We start from the raw sequence: 15,079 nt of genomic DNA on the forward strand, positions 1-15,079 counted from the left end.
CTGAATAAAGGCCATTCAGGAGCTTGTGAACCAAAAGACACTGACATTACCCAGAAAAGGCAGATATTTAGATAGCTCCCTCATATTCTGTGAACTCAATTTCCTCATAAAATAATTGCTAGTTGAGCCATTATATTCTCTCTGACATGGTGTGTTGACAGAGATATGTCCGTTATGAGCCAAAATTCATGAACTCCTTTTGTAGACATTAGTCTGGATTCACCCTTCTTCCGAAGGCCAGGCGACATCTGCTGATTTTGATCCTTGACGCGGCAAATTTTCCCTCAGATCCATCTCGGTCAAGGATCATCAAAAAACACATGTAAGACCGGGACTTGCCTGAATAAGCAACACCAGATTCCATCAAGTGGGTAGCTGTTGCACCTGAAATTTTTCCCTGGGGAGCTAGATATTCACACTCAGGGCATTTGCTAATCCAGTATAAAATTCAACTTCGCAAAAGAAAAACGTGGAGTATAAATACTCCACATATGTAAAATTATATCTTGAGGTAGTACATACAATGATTTTCTGATTATAAAAAGTACAATTCAGGCCAAGTTCCACGACACCAACAACTTATACACGAGTAATTTTGAGTATCAAGAATGGATCTGATCTTCAGTCTGTGGAGTCCTAAAAAGTAGTTTCCGTAATACCTAGCCATCCTTCTGCTTCCACCATGGATTCAGCTGCAGACAGTATTATAAAGCTATCCGAAATCTTGTCGAGATATGAGATCATCATCCCATCACTGACCTTCATGTCCTCATATAACCAAATGGTGAACCAGCTTTATTTGTTCAAGTAAAGATACCACAGATCTAGCCATATGCTATTTATAAATGACTTCAACAAAAGACAAATCATATGAGACCCTTCATGATAATTTGCACTTGTATTCCCAAAATCATGAAACGGGAATTCCCAAAAGGAATGCCGTGGATTAAGCTACCCCGCTGACCATCTTGACCTCGCCTGCCGCCAGATGATGCCCATTGCTCAGAACAGCTTTCCCACACAAATCATCGTTCTTGGTTATCTTCGCCAAGATAGGCCTCAGGTCTCTCTGGTGGACATTCATTTTCAGGCCATACTTCATGAACAATGTCAACGACATCTTTTGCTCGACTCGGTGACCAGGCGCTACCGTCAACCGGTGGCGCAGCAATACAGCTGCTACCACGGACTTCATCTGCAAATAGGCCAAATCCTTCCCAAGGCAAAGCCTCGGTCCTGCATTGAACGACACAAATTTGAAGGAGTCTTGCAATTCAAGCCTCTTGCCATCGGAAGACAACCACCTCTCGGGCTTGAATTCAAGACAGTCGGGCCCCCATATGTACTCCATCCGTCCGGTCGAGTAAATGGAGTAAGTGATCGAGGAGCCGGCTGGCACGAATACCCCACTCGGCAGGACGTCGTCGGCAACGACATTCTTCGAGTCCTCTGGCACCGACGGATAGAGCCTTAAGGTCTCTGACAGTGCTGCCTTAAGATAAATCAGGCGATCGACTTCCTCGAACACGAGCGGCTCCTCCACCCACTTGGCGGGGTCGCTGCCACGTGTGTCCATCAGGACTGTGCACATCTCCATGACTATCTTCTCTTCCACTCTCGGGTTCCGACTGACCAACCAGAAGAACCAGCTCAGCGCGACCGATGACGTGTCCCGCCCAGCTAGGATGAAGTTGAGCGCCACGTGCTGGAGGAACTTGTCCGGATAGGACTCCTGTTTCTTCATGAACCGGGACAGCAGGTCATCGTGCTGGTGCCCGCTGCCGTAGCCGACCTGTTGCTGACTCTCCGCCAGCTCCTGCTTGCGCGTGCTGATGACGTCGGACAAGTAGGCATCGACATGCTCCAGGCTGTTGCTAAGGGTGACCTCCATCCCAAGCCGGAGCCACTTCTTGAGCTTCCATATGAACTCGGGCAGGATGAACCGCTGCAGCGTGGCCTCGGTGGCGCGGTCGAAGGCATTCGCGAAGTCGTTCTCCGGGAGGCCAGGGGCCAGCGTCTGCGGGTCCTTGCCGAAGGTCAAGCCGCAGATGTTGTCGAAGGTGAGGCGGAGCAGGAGGTCCTGGAGATCGACCGACCTGCCCTCGAGCTGAGCCGCCTTCAAGATGGGGCAGAACCGGTGCTTGATGGCCCGGCTCACCCACCGGCCCATGGCCTGGCGGAGCGTCCGGGTGGTGAACTCGAGCGCGGCGGTCTTGCGCTGGTCCTTCCAGGTGTCGCCGTCGGAGTTGAAGATCCCGTCGCCCAGCAGGTCGTGGAACACGGCCTGCCACGTGGGGCCCTTGGGGTAGTTGTCGAACCGGGCCTTGAGGACGTGCTCCAGGTTCTTGGGATCGCAGGTGACGGTCACCAGGCCTTGCTTCCGGGCCAGGAAGGGGAGGGGGATGATGCACGTCTGGTACGTGCCGCCGGCGGCGCGGAGGTTGTCGGCGATCCAGTCGTGCATGCGGGCTGCGTTCCGGATGAGCGTCGGGAGGCTGCCCACTAGGGGCCACACACGTGGACCGCTCAGGGACGCGGAGATGAACTTGAACCACAGCAGGTAGGCCACGACCGCCGACAGGAAAATCAAACCGACCGATGGATCCATGTGATCTGGGCCGCAGAGGGCGTGACACGCACCAACCGCGCAGAACGTTTAATGCACCGTCCCGCACTCGAACCGCCCTCCGCCTGCGCTCTCTCTTTTGCTAATCGTCGCAAGCAAAAACCGACTTCATGCACTGTGTCACGCTACACCAGTATTATTATATAGGGTTTCTGTCGGGATGTTGCTGTCGGGGCCTGAGCAACTGTGAACGAGAAGCTGAGAGACGGACAATGCAGGTCCAAGATAACCCTGAAAGAGAAGAGAAACAAGAGACGCAACAAGTGAAGTAACACAGAGAGAGAGAGAGAGATTCAACGAGAAAACGCAAGTGGGGGTCGTTCTTGGAGGCTGTGAAGCAGGAGGAGCTTCAGGTGAAACGCAAGAGAAGAGATAGGCACTTTCACCGTGAAAGGGACTATGTTCTTGAAGAGGAAAATGAAGCAGGGAATAAACAAGAAGGAGAAAAAAAGGGAGAGAGAGGGGAAGTCTGTGGGACTGAGGGGGGAGGAGAGAAAGTAATATATAGAAGGAAAAGGTGACTGAGGAAACGGGAGAGGGAAGGGGGCAATTAATATGGAGCCAGACTGGTGTTGAATTTCTCATCTCTCTCTCTCTCTCTCTCTCTCTCTCGCTCTCCGTGGTGGAAGGTTTATTGCATGGACCTGACATCTCCAAGGAACAGCAGCAATTAAATGCCGACTGAGGTCGTTGGACATATTTAAGGTAAAACCACCGAAGAGACTTCCCTCCTCCTTCTTCTTCTGCATTAATCCCCCGTAAGACCCACGTCATCAGGAATTCCACATACAAAACCTAGCCTGCATCCTTCAAAACCCATGGTGCACCTTTCGCTATAACGTCTTCTCTTCTTCTTCTTTCTCTCCATTCATTTACTTTCCATTAATTATATGCACCCTTCATTAGGGATGTTCGAATTTCCCTTTCGCGTGGGGTTCCCATGTCACTTCTCGATCTGCAAAATGAGAAAGAGGGAGAAGGGAGCGGGGAGAAAAAAAAAAAAAAATCTTGTTAATAGGGGGAGAAATGTGCCCACCTAATTCAGTAGGGAAGTGCTCCCCCGCCATAAATTCCTGCATTCAATGAAGGTGTAAAAGTAAATGTGATTAGTTGAGGAACTATTCGCGTAGAATAATAAACCCATTCATAGATAGATATATATATAACACCAATATTAAGCTTATGATATATATATATATATATATATATGAATATAAACGACATGGGTTCTTTGATGTCGGTTCATGTTAATTGACTGGTTAGGAGGGTTCTTTGTTCATGTGGCCAGCCGCCCGCCCCACATTTAATAGCTTCTTATGTACCACCCATTTTTACGGCATTGTTCTTTAATATCTAAATATCTAAGAGTACATTCTTCTTCTTCTTTTTAATTTTTTTGGTCGGTGAGAGAGAGAGTCACCCTCATTCTTCTAGAGAAGGAATTTTTTCGCAAATTAATTTTCTAGACACTCGCACGTTCAGGTTGTTGAAAATGATCGGTCGACAAAAAAAAATTATAGGCAGAAAAAATATGCGCACTCAAAGTCAAAAAAATGAATTCACTAACCAGAAAAGGAAAAACATTTTCCTCGAAAAAGATTTTTCGGGAAGCCTTTTTATTTTATCGTGAAGTTTTTCCCAAAACAAATACGGTCTAATATTTAGTTCTATATTTATACTCGTTGGTAATGCCCATTTTCCTCCTTTTCACTTTATGAGAACTATTCTATTTGAACCAAGTGGTGTAGTTCCATATTTTTTTGGTTTTTTGAAGCCATCTCAGCGAAATTTTTTTTTTTTTTTTTTTGGTGTGATTACGGACCATGGATGGCTCTTTCGTTAGCGCGATTAGCGCCTTCAAAACCATGCCGGTGATTGTATCGGATTTGAAAGGCAGTAGATATGCGTTCGAGCCAGATTAGATCGGCCAGAAGAGCCGAGTGCATCCAAGTGAACCGATCCATCTAGTTTAGTCCAATTTTTCAAGCAGTGGTGTGTGCAAAGTGTATGAAGGGAAGTAAACCGATGGAATCTGAGAGACTAGGATGTGGCCGATCTTTTGAAACTCGCGACCTAGACACATATAGAACTTCGAGAACTGATTTCCCACCTGCAAGTAAAATTGACGCCCATAAAAATAGGCTACCCGTACTATATTAATTGAGCTAGGATATTGACAAATGACAGGCTTTGTTATGTCATAAACAATGACAAGAATAAAATATTTCAATAAGATTGTGTTAGAAGATATGCGATATTCCTTTAGGAGATTTGGTTTTATATCAATTAAAAATTAGATACAAATCTAGATTGATACATAGAATTCTTTATTTCCATTAATTGTACAAACCTAGTCCTATATCTTTAGGATATGTACAGTTTACAAACATATTGAGGAAATACAGAAAAATATTATTCCTCTCTCCATTGGCCTTCGGTTTCTTTCATGGTATCAGAGCCTCCAGGCCTCTGATTTGCTTCCGCTTTGTTCTTCTGCCAAATAGTTCTTCGACCTACAGAAAAAGGGTTCTGTTCGACATTAGAATCAATATCCGAATGAGTTTTTTTTTACTTACCATGACCTCCCCGCAAACTAGCACCTCTGTTTCCGGAAATTCACCGACTGGAGAAGTATCACCCCAAGATCTGCAAGTTGAACTTCAACCTGCGACACTTCCAGCCATAAGTCAGCAGACTCAATTACAACCCGCTCAGTGGCGACCCACGCAAACTCAGCTCAATGTGGGGCAACCCTTGGCGGTCAACCATACTAGTGGATTCCGTATCCACTTTATTTTGGGTCAAGCCCAAATCCATCATCGTCTGCATATATGGGCTACCAGAGCTACGTCCAAACCGATGGGGGCCCACCAACCACGAACGGGGCAAGCCCAGCCATCGAATCGGAGCAGTTGAGCGGGTCGGGAGAGCCGAGTATTGGAACAAATCCCTACTCGGGTTTTTATCATGTGGGTTATCCAATTGGGGCGAATGAATCGGGTCAAGGAAATACCTACCCGAACCTCACGCCTAGTTTTCTACCTTTTCCGGCGATCCATTGTTCATCTCTAATGCCAACGGACCAGAATTGCGGCTCATCAGCCAGCAATTGACCGGGCCAGAAAACTATACAAGATGGTTGCAGGAATTCCGGCACGCCCTGGCAACCAAAGACAAAGATGGTTTCCTTGACGGAACCATTCTAGTTCCCATCGACGAACGCCTAGCCCGACTCTGGAGGAAGAGCAACCGCCTGATCCGAACTTGGATTGGCAATTGCGTCTCCTCCGAGGTCGCAGCCGGACTCCCACCAGCAGAAGATGCAAAAGAAATGTGGGACAATATCCACGAAATGTACGAGAAGTTGGACCAGGCGAAAATTTTTAATCTAATGCAAGAGCTCAGTGAATTGAAGTAAGGTAATATGACGGTCACAACCGTTTTCAACAGGCTCTCGTCTCGTGGAACAATCTCGAAGCGGCCGAGGAGAAGCTCGTGGGACCGGAGTCCACTCTCAAACAATACAGATCCATCAAAGATAGGGAGAAAGCTAGACGCTTTCTCCTATTTTGAATGAAACTTACCTCGGATTTCGCTCACAGATTATCGCCATGGATCCCATGCCGCCGATTGGGCGAATATTTCAATTGGCTGTGCAGGAGGAGAGTCACCAACACGCGACGCCAAACCACACCAGGAGCAGCAAGAGCATCGCACTCGCAGCCCGCGGAGATTGGCGAGACGCGGCCACCAGAACTCAAAACCTAAATCACAAGAGAGAGAGGTGAGCGGCCAAATTAGGGTTCGCAAAAAAGGAACTCAGGCTATTTAAAGCAGACCGGATGGATGGTCAGGATGTGATACGAGGATCGGACAGCTCGCAAACTTTCAATCCCTCGATTGGATCCAACGGCGGACAGCAGCTCGCGACCAAAGGATTGGACGATCAGATCTTCACTACAATTAAAGGAACAAACGGTCAGATGCTTGCCACGTCATCAAGAAATTTCGGAAGAAATTTTAAAGGCAAAAAAAAATTATTTTGTGATTATTGCAAACGTACTAATCACTGATAATTGCTGGAAATTGCATGGGAAGCCCGGTGAAAAAAAAAAAAAGATTTCAGCAGCTTATCAAGTTACTGGGTCGACCGGTAAAAAAATTGACCAGCCTATCTCGTATAGTCAGTATCATCCGTTGATGGTGGCACTTCAAAAAATGGACACAACAAATAGAGGAGCGAGTTTATCAGGTATTACCCATTGCTTGATTAATTCAATATCCAGAAAGGCATGGATAATTGATTCAGGGGCAAGCGACCATATTATATGTGACAAGGGATTTCTCTCAAGAATAAATGACAGATTGAATTTCCCTATTTCCGTGCAATTGCCTAATGGGGATATTACCCATGTCTATGAAACAGGAACAGTCAATCTCAGTTCACAAATTACTCTTAGAAATGTTCTTTATGTCCCAGAATTCTAGTTTAACCTGATCTCTGTGTCAAAAGCTTGTCAAGAAAATTCATGCCGGGCCATTTTCAATGCTGACAAGTGTTTCTTTCAGGACCTTTCGACTGGGAAACTGATGGGCTTGGGTAGTCTCTCTGAAGGCCTTTTTTTCTAGAATAGTTTCTCAAGTAATTTTCCTTGCAATTCTTTATGCCATCATTGTGTAACTTGACTACCAATGATAGAAACTCCATTATGCATTTGAGATTGGGCCACAGTGCCTCCTTTGCATGTCCACAATGTCCTATATGTCCTCTTGCTAAACAATCTCGTACGCCTTTTCTGTCTAGTAACACTCGGACTAGTGAGATTTTTTCCTTGATTCATGTGAATATATGGGGACCATACCACACATTAAATCATGATGGGTCTCGATATTTTCTCACTATAGTCGATGATTATTCTCGTGCGACTTGGATTTTCTTGATGCAGTCTAAGAATTAGACTTATTCTCATTTGAAAAGTTTTATCTCACTCTCAGAGAATCAGTTTGGCAAATCCATACAGCGGATCCGAACTGATAATGGGAGAGAATTCTTCAACCATGATTGCTCCTCCCTATTTACTACACATGGCATACAACATGAAAGCTCTTGTATCTATTCACCACAACAAAATGGCGGGGTAGAACGGAAACATCGTCATCTATTGGAAGTCACACGAGCCTTGAAATTCCAAGCATTAGTTCCAGACGATTATTGGGGAGATTGTGTGGTCACAACCACTTACCTAATCAACCGTATGCCAACTCAGATACTTAAAGGGAAAACTCCATTTGAGTTATTATTCCGGAAGAAACTAGAACTCCAGCACCTCAAGGTCTTCGGATGTCTTTGTTTTGCTGCAACAATGGGACCTAGAAACAAATTTAGTCCACGTGCTCGAAGATGCATTTTCATGGGATATCCCAATTTGCAGAAAGGGTATCGGGTTCTTGACATTTCCACAAAGGAATTTCTAGTAAGTCGTGACGTCATCTTTCATGAAGACATTTTTCCTTTTTCTGAGCAGACAACTCCAGATGCAAATACAGGGATGACAACCTCTCCCCGTAGCATCATATCTGATGAAGCAATGCCTCAAGGTCCTACCTATATACCAATGGAAGAATCGAGGTACATTCCTCCCACTAATTCATTTCTTCCAGTATCAACATCAACGCCTGTTGAGAGGACCGACCGCTTAGAAGAAATTTTAGAACCACGACTCGAAGATTCCCATGATACTGAGGAAAGTCAGCATATTGAGTCGCCACTTACCAGTGCGACAAATACGAACACCACTCATCCAAGGTGTTCTGGTCGCACCACACAACCTCCTACCTGGACTAAAGACTATATATGTGCAACTCATCATTCTCCAGGTACTCAGTATCCAGTCTCATCATATGTTTTCTTTCATAGATTATCACAGGAACATAGATGTTGTATTAGTCGCCAATCAGAAGAACAAGAGCCATCTAGTTATGATGAGGCATCTATTGAGCCAAAATGGCAAAATGCCATGAAGGCAGAACTTCAGGCATTGATTGACAATAAAACATGGGATCTTGTCTCACTACCCTCTGATCGCAAGCCAATTGGCTGTAAATGGGTCTACAAGATAAAGTATCGTGCTGATGGTTCCATTGAACGATACAAGGCACGGTTGGTTGCAAAAGGATTCACACAAAAGGAAGGTTTTGACTACCACGAGACCTTTTCTCCAGTTGCCACCGATGTCACAGTTCGTTCTTTTTTGTCTGTTGCTGCTATTAATAATTGGAGTCTACATCAAATGGATGTGCACAATGCTTTCTTGCACGAAGATCTTGATGAGGAATTTTATATGGATATTCCTCAAGGTTTACGGAGACAGGGGGAGAATAGAGTATATCGTCTCCGTAAATCCCTTTACGGATTGAAGCAAGCATCCAGACAATGGTACGCCAAATTTGCGGATGCTCTTACAACAGTAGGCTTCAAGCAGTCTAAACATGACTATGCTTTATTCACACGGACTAAAGGTATGTCATCCATTTATTTAATGATATATGTCGATGACATACTTGTTATGGGAAATGATAAGGCTGCCATAGACAATTTCAAGGATTATTTACATGCTACCTTTCACATTAAAGAATTAGGAGCACCTAAATATTTCCTTGAAATTGAAATTGCTCAATCTGACCAAAGAATTTCTCTTAGTCAATGGAAGTTTGTCTTAGAAATTATATCAAAAGCAGGCTTATCAGGATGCAGACCAGCTGTGATTCCTATTGAGCAGAACATTAAATTGACTACTGCAAAATATGATAGGGGTATATCACAAAACGATGATCCCATACTCAAAGATCCATCAGGGTATCAAAGACTCGTCGGGAAGCTCATATACTTGACCATGACTAGACCTGATATCTCTTGTGCAGTACAGACACTTAGTCAGTTCATGCACAGTCCAAAGCAATCTCATTTGGAAGCTGCATTGAAGGTTGTGAAGTATTTGAAAAAGTGTCCGGGACTTGGAATTCTTTTGTCCAAACAATTTGACATGAAGATGAGGGCATACTGTGATGTTGATTATGCTACGTGTCCTACTAGCCGAAGATCAGTCACTGGATACTGCATCAAATTAGGAGATTCACTTCTCTCATGGAAGACCAAGAAGTAGCCTACTGTATCCTTATCTTCGGCCGAAGCTGAGTACCGAGCTATGGCAAAAACCACTTGTCAGGTAGTGTGGATATGAGGATTGCTTAAGGACCTCGGAATACAAGTACGAGGAGCGACAAAATTATATTGCAACAACAATGCAGCTCTCAAATTGGCAGCAAACCCTATAGTGCACGAGAGGACTAAGCACATAGAAGTGGACTGTCATTTTACACGAGACAAGATTCAAGAAGGGGTAATTGAAAAAGAAGAAATTGGCACAGCAGAGCACCAGCAAACATCTTCACCAAACCCCTATGTCATCAACAGCACGCATATCTACTGAGCAAGCTAGGCGTCTTGGACGTCTACAAGCCACTAGCTTGAGGGGGAGTGTTGGAAGATATGCAATATTCCTTTAGGAGATTTGGTTTTGATTTGATTATGTACATATCAATTTAAGATTAGATACAGATCTAGATTGATACATAGAATTCTTTATTTCCATTAATTGTACAAACCTAGTCCTATATCTTTAGGATCTGTACAGTTTACAGACATATTGAGGAAATACAAAAAAATATTATTCCTCCCTCCATTGCCTTCGGTTTCTTTCAGATTGCATTTAGTCATCCGAATTCAAATTAAGATATCATAAGATAAAGTGGGCTCTAAATCTTCTCCAAGTTGTAGAAAATCCCATCATATGTTTGGTGTCACTCAAGATAAGATTAAAAACTTTTGAAATTTCTCAATCATGCCCAACTACTTCATCCTCCACCCGCCACTTCCGGCATTCCCTATAGTCTCCCGAGTCGGTTGTCCCATCCATCACCCTCTCAATAGGCTTCCTCGTGGTCATCATTGTCTATGCAAACCTCACGCGAGGATCGCGATCACATGTCTACATCGCGGAGATCAAGAGGTAAAGTTCAAAGGGATCGATCTGGATTGATTTATGGTTGAAAATCTGGTTTTTCCACTTAGGACGTTGCCTAATTACTCACTCACTCATCATTCCAATCCGTCTCTCTTTCATCACCACGCATCATCATCCTCTCATTTGCCTACAAGCACGCCTTTGCCTCTCTCCCTCGCTGAAAGCAGTTAGCTCTCTTTGTATCAAGAATATATAAACCTCGGTATCCAAGGAAAACCCTCAATTGCGGAACTGTGCAGCAAACTGAAAGAGATGTACCACAAGCAAGCAAGTTTGCTGTGGTCAGAGGCGGCGGCGGTGATTGGACGGTGGTCGGGAGTGACGATGATCAGCTGTCGCGGCGTCAAAGATTTATGTCTATCGCGATAGGTTCAAGATTAATAACTTGTTGCCCTTGGTCAACCCTAATGCAACAAACTTAACACTTTTTTTTGTTGCCTTTAGTGGACCTATTGGCCTATATATATATATATATATATATATATATATATATATATATATATATATATATATTCCTTAATATTTGGGTGACTTAAGGCAATTAAAGAGAGAGAGAGAGAGATTTGTGTGAAAAACTTGATCGCCGTAGGGTGCTTTCTTGTAGTGGACATGTGTAGGTTTTCACACTACCGAGTGTTGATAACTGGTCGTGGCAATATGAGCTTTATAATTTAGCATCTTTGCTGGTCCATAAGATTAGCAAGATATTTCATGTATTTAAGAGACTTATTATTGATTAAGATGGACTCTCTCCTCGTAAACGATTCCTTGCCATGATAATAATTTTTTTTTTTTTTTAAAAAAACACAAAGGAAAACAACACAAAAGTTCATCTATAACATTATAACCTAAAAATCATACTTAAAAATAGAATTAATATCACAAAAAATTCAAACTGATACATCTATAGAAAGTTTATCCCAATTTAATTTTTTGACCACAAAAAATCTAAAATTGATACACTTGTGACAAATTTACTCTTCATTAATTTCCATTTAATTTTACTGTCAAATTGTTTTATTGGATAACACGTGACAGTTGACAGATATACCAATTTAAAGTTTTAGCCTCTGTTTGTCAAATAGATAAACAAAACAATTTAAGTATACCAATTTTTTTTATGGTCAAAAAATTATTTTACAATAAATATGTCATAAGTATATCAATTTAGAATTTTTTGTGGTATCAATCCTAAAAAAATATAATTTTATTGCATTGATTTCATCACTAGGAAAATATAATTTCTTTTGGAAAATAGAAACAAAAAAGACCAAAACCATTAGGGAAAAGCTCTTATTCCAACAAGTGCCATCAGCATAACAGCATTTGAAAAATGATAGGGTGCCAGCACAGTTATTTTTTGGACCTAAACGGGTCCTTAAAAGACTCAAAAGGAAGAAATAAGCGGGAGATCCGTCCTGAAGTGAGAAACCCTGCAATGTCACCCCATAATCGTGAAAGACAAACTTAGAGAGAGTAATTAGGGAGCTTTATGATAGCAAAAATAAATACTACATCAAAATTTCGACTCTAGCTACTACCGGGTAAGCATGTATAATAATCCCGTATGCCTGGGTTGAGTGAAGGTAAATGAAAACCCTATTGCGGGAGAGACATGCCTTATGACAAGTCAACATTACCGGTTATCTCTCGTGTATTCTCAATACATTTGTAATAAATTTATTTTTGTTTGCAGTTTCTTTTGGGAAAATAGAAACGAAGAAGGATCAAAACCATCACGGAAAAGCTTCGGTCTACTCTTATTCCAACAGGTGTCGTCAGCAGAACAGCATTCGGAAAATGATAGGGCGACAGCGCGTTACTCCATGACTGGTGCTCTACTAACCACAAGTTTTTTCTAGGAAAATGATAGGACAATAGGACCGTGCTCTCCCCACCACAAATTTTTTCCAGTGAGAAAACTGCGAGTCTGACCCAAGATTAGAAACAATAAATTAATTTTTTTTAAAAAGAAAAAAAATAAGAAAATTTTAGCGAATTGAAAAGAGCTTCATTGAAAACATTACCAACATGAAATATCAGACCAGTTGAAACACTTCTATTATAAGAAAAATAAATGTAGGATTTCTATTAGCAATGTCTTATGTAAAACAATTTTTACATCATAGTCATGAAAAAAGATATATCATCGTTTTGCAAAATGAATACAATTACCAAAATTAATGCTTGAATATTTATTTATACAAATTTAAAGTATCGATAAATTCAACTCAAACCAAAGCAAACCAAATTAACTCAAAAACCAAAATCATGATCCTTATGTGATCAACTAAGATTGAAATTTATTTAAAAATGTATAGTTTATTGAATTTGTTTGATTAAATTTTTTTTCCTCACTTTCCTTTTTTCTATTTTATACAACCCAACTTTCTCACCATGCTAGCAAAATTTCAATTTAGCATATCTTAACTAGATAAGTATATATTGTGTCTAAGTTGAGTAAATACTACAACAAGACTCATTGTAGTGCACGAATATTTTTCACTTATTTGATCATATTTTCATATCTTATTAAATTAGTGAAATGCATGTGTGAGTTATTGATTTGACTTTTTTTATATCAATAATATGTGAAAAAGTTGTTGCGAGTACACTATGAAAGAATTGAGTTTTACATTTAAATAGTTATTCAAAACTATTAAAAAAATTTGTCAAAGTTAAAAAAAAAAAATCACAAGCATCAAGTATATTTCCTTTTTGTTAATTTCATTGTCTATTTGAGAAAAATATATATATACTGTCCAAAATTTAAGAATTTTCTGTCAAATTCTCTCCAAAATTTGTTGCATGTCTATTTTATGCTTTCGGTTGCTAATATCACTTTAGTGACCATTTATGGTTGAAAAGGCACAGTTATTCAACGGGAATAACAGTGCCGTCATCAGCATAGCAGTGTCCATTTTCTATATATAAAAAAACAAAAAATCGTGGCTAAAATCAAATTTATAATTTTGAGCTATCTGTAATGTATTCAACACTCTCCAAGCTCACTTGCCTAGTGTGTTTGAAAAAACTAGAAAGCCGACTTTGCTTCTTTTCCAAAACATAAAATTGGAAAAAAAAATTACAAAAAAAAATGAAAAATGACTTACGTGTTTACCTGTCAACATTTGTATGTTTTGAAAAGTTTCATTTTTCACTCTTTAATTAGGAACATAACTATATGACCCGCAAAATTTGAAAAGGAAAACATACTTGAAAAATGTCTAGTCATTCAAATCGGATCAAAATGAAATGTATATTTTGCTAAAGGACTCCTCATGACGCAATTAATTTCTATTAAAGAGAGAGTTTGTCGAAAATTTGATTGTCTAATTGTACTGCAGATTATGTGAATTTACATTCCCATCTTTGCGAATATTCTGAGCTATAGAGTTACCCAATTTAGAATTCAGCTCGAAATGTATCATGAGGACGGCAATGTCTGAGGTTGAGGTCGAAAACCTCATAAATTGAAAAGTTAATTGACCCTAGAGTGTACGTTAGCACATGAATTGTCATGTAAAGGTTTAGATCTTGCCAAAAGTTTGTTGGACCATTAATTAGATAGCTCCCTACAACTCAACACTTCGGCTGTTGCCTCATCAGAAATTTTGACAAATCTTCTTGACCGTCTATAAATTGAAGATCGAACTATAGAACATGGCATGTCTAATGTTGCAGTTTTTGTGACGAAAAAACTTAAAAGTGAAGTACAAAAATTTGCGTGTGGAACTAGCTATGCGTTCTCCTAAATCGTCGGCAGACATGACATGCCTGAAAATTTATCGAGCGGTGCCTGATTTCGGTCCTCTAATTTGAACGGCTAGTTAAACCTGTTGGGAGGCATGAAATGGGTGGTGGGGGCAATTGACAATCCCAAAGTATCTTGTGCACTAAATTCAGCTCGAAGAATTTGGCTTGTGATTTCGGTTTTGATGCAAACCCATTAGGTGGATATCGTTGGCAGCATTGAAGTCATAAACTGCTGTCATGAAAATTATAAAAGTTCCTAAATCTATTATTATTATTATTATTATTATTATTATTATTATTATTATTATTATTATTATTATTATTATTATTATTATTATTATTATATGTCAATTCAATAGTAAACTTTCGAATACTCAAAAACGGATGAAAAGTTAAGAGAAATTCGAAGTCACAAAAAAAATTGAGAGTTGTACTAAATGCATTTTCATTTTGAGAATAGAAATTGTGTACGATTACCTAATACTTTCGAATACTCAAAAACTTATCCATTAAACTAAATAAGAAAAAGTTATTTTTGAGCGGAAATTATTTTTGAGAACAGAATAATTACAAAACAGATCCATATGAATCTCGTGTTTCTAGATTTGATGTG

At 40.9% G+C, this 15,079-nt stretch overlaps 1 protein-coding gene across 1 annotated transcript; it reads right to left on the reverse strand.

Moving 5' to 3' along the window:
* Nucleotides 1-453: 453 nt before the first annotated feature.
* LOC104441741 (cytochrome P450 86A22) lies at nt 454-3,196 on the reverse strand. The gene has a single exon (XM_010054948.3). The coding sequence runs from the start codon at nt 2,606-2,608 to the stop codon at nt 947-949; it is 1,662 nt and encodes a 553-aa protein (XP_010053250.1). The 5' UTR covers nt 2,609-3,196; the 3' UTR covers nt 454-946.
* Between the last annotated feature and the right edge of the window lie 11,883 nt (nt 3,197-15,079).

This window comes from Eucalyptus grandis, chromosome 4, assembly GCF_016545825.1.
Source record: "Eucalyptus grandis isolate ANBG69807.140 chromosome 4, ASM1654582v1, whole genome shotgun sequence".
Lineage (NCBI taxonomy): Eukaryota > Viridiplantae > Streptophyta > Magnoliopsida > Myrtales > Myrtaceae > Eucalyptus > Eucalyptus grandis.